General features: G+C 55.7%; 1 protein-coding gene across 1 annotated transcript in view; it reads right to left on the bottom strand.

The window, feature by feature from the left end:
• The window catches only part of LOC109294795 (GRAM domain-containing protein 3-like), a 34546-nt gene extending 33460 nt beyond the window's left edge, over positions 1-1086 (bottom strand). The window contains exon 1 of the mRNA XM_019513272.1: positions 812-1086. Coding sequence (XP_019368817.1) covers positions 812-864 — 53 coding nt within the window. The 5' untranslated portion in view covers positions 865-1086. The remainder of the gene's footprint in view (positions 1-811) is intronic.
• Between the last annotated feature and the right edge of the window lie 216 nt (positions 1087-1302).

The following is a 1302-nucleotide window of genomic DNA, read 5'->3' as shown; positions in this document are numbered from 1 at the left end:
TGCATCCTGTGCACCCTCCATATTCACCAGCAAGCCATCCACACTCCTATATATCTTCATTCCCAGCCCAATCGCAACTCCCTCCCTACATACGTTGGCTCCGTTAAACATACATGCACCCCTGTAAAGTACATCCCTGTCTAGCAGCTCGTGGCTGCCGACATGCTTTAAGCAGACCCTGCCCCTGGCTAAAATACCCTGCCTCATGGATGCATAAGTGTACACTCCCACTACATGAACATGCCATCGACTGAACAAGCCAGGCAGAGCCTGAGAACAAGACAAATTCTCTTTGCAATGCCTCTCCCTTCAAGCCCCGGGTCTCTTGAAATCCCATCCAGCACACAACCACTTTGGCAGGGGGCTACCACTGTGACCATCCCACAGACGGGCACAGAGCCTGTAGGAGACCTGCCCAGGGGTATGCAGAGTGTCAGTGGTGAAACAGAATCTGAATCGGGAGGAACACACTTACACACACACACACACAGAGAAGAACAATAAATCTGATCTCTAAAAACTGAAGTAAAGTGAACCCAGCTGCTGTGTTTCTGGCCCGTGTCAAACAGTGCCCCACTGCCCGCAGAGGCATGGGAGAGAGGGCAGCAGGGGCAGAGATCCCCATCCACATGCACACCTGTGTGTTTGCCTACAGGGAGAGTCCATGCCCTGCCCCCTGAAGGCTGCGTCTGTGGGCAGTGAGGTCTGCATGGTCCAAGGGGCAGGTTGAATCGCACCCACCTTATGCTGTTGGACCAGCCCCTGAGAGTGGTCCCAGGAAGGAACTTGCTCAAAAGAAAAATGCACTTACTGGTCATTGGGCTCTCCTGGAGCGTTGTCCACACTGCAGCTCTGGAGGTCCATCAGGCTGGGTTTCCTTCCTCCCTGTCCGGGCACCTGCCTGGCAGTCACTAACTGCACTGGGTGCTCCCAGGAGCTGCTTTATCAGCCACCAGCACAGAGGGAGAGTTCAAAGCTCAGGCTGGGACTTGACCTGCCTGAGGGACCTGCCCTTACTGGGAAGCCTGTGCTGATTTAAAGGCTCTGCAAACCCTGGGCACAAAAGGCGCTGCTCACTTCCAGCTTCAGCTGACTCAAGGCTCTTTCCCCTTGTGACGGTTTCCCCAGCGACAGCAGGTGTTTCGCTCCTTCAGGGAAGCCCGAGGACAGCAATGCTTCCTCTGCAACGCTGGTAGCGCCGTGGGTTTTATACCCCTTCCCCAGCACCGTGCACCCACACACGCACGGTATTCGCCAAGGACAGGCTGGGGGCGGCTGGTGCTAAGGCAGCGTCTCATCTCG

Source organism: Gavialis gangeticus, unplaced genomic scaffold (genome assembly GCF_001723915.1).
Source record: "Gavialis gangeticus isolate Ggan-Ray unplaced genomic scaffold, GavGan_comp1, whole genome shotgun sequence".
Lineage (NCBI taxonomy): Eukaryota > Metazoa > Chordata > Crocodylia > Gavialidae > Gavialis > Gavialis gangeticus.
The sequence above is the reverse complement of the archived record's forward strand: the minus strand, read 5'-3'. Positions and strand labels throughout refer to the sequence as shown.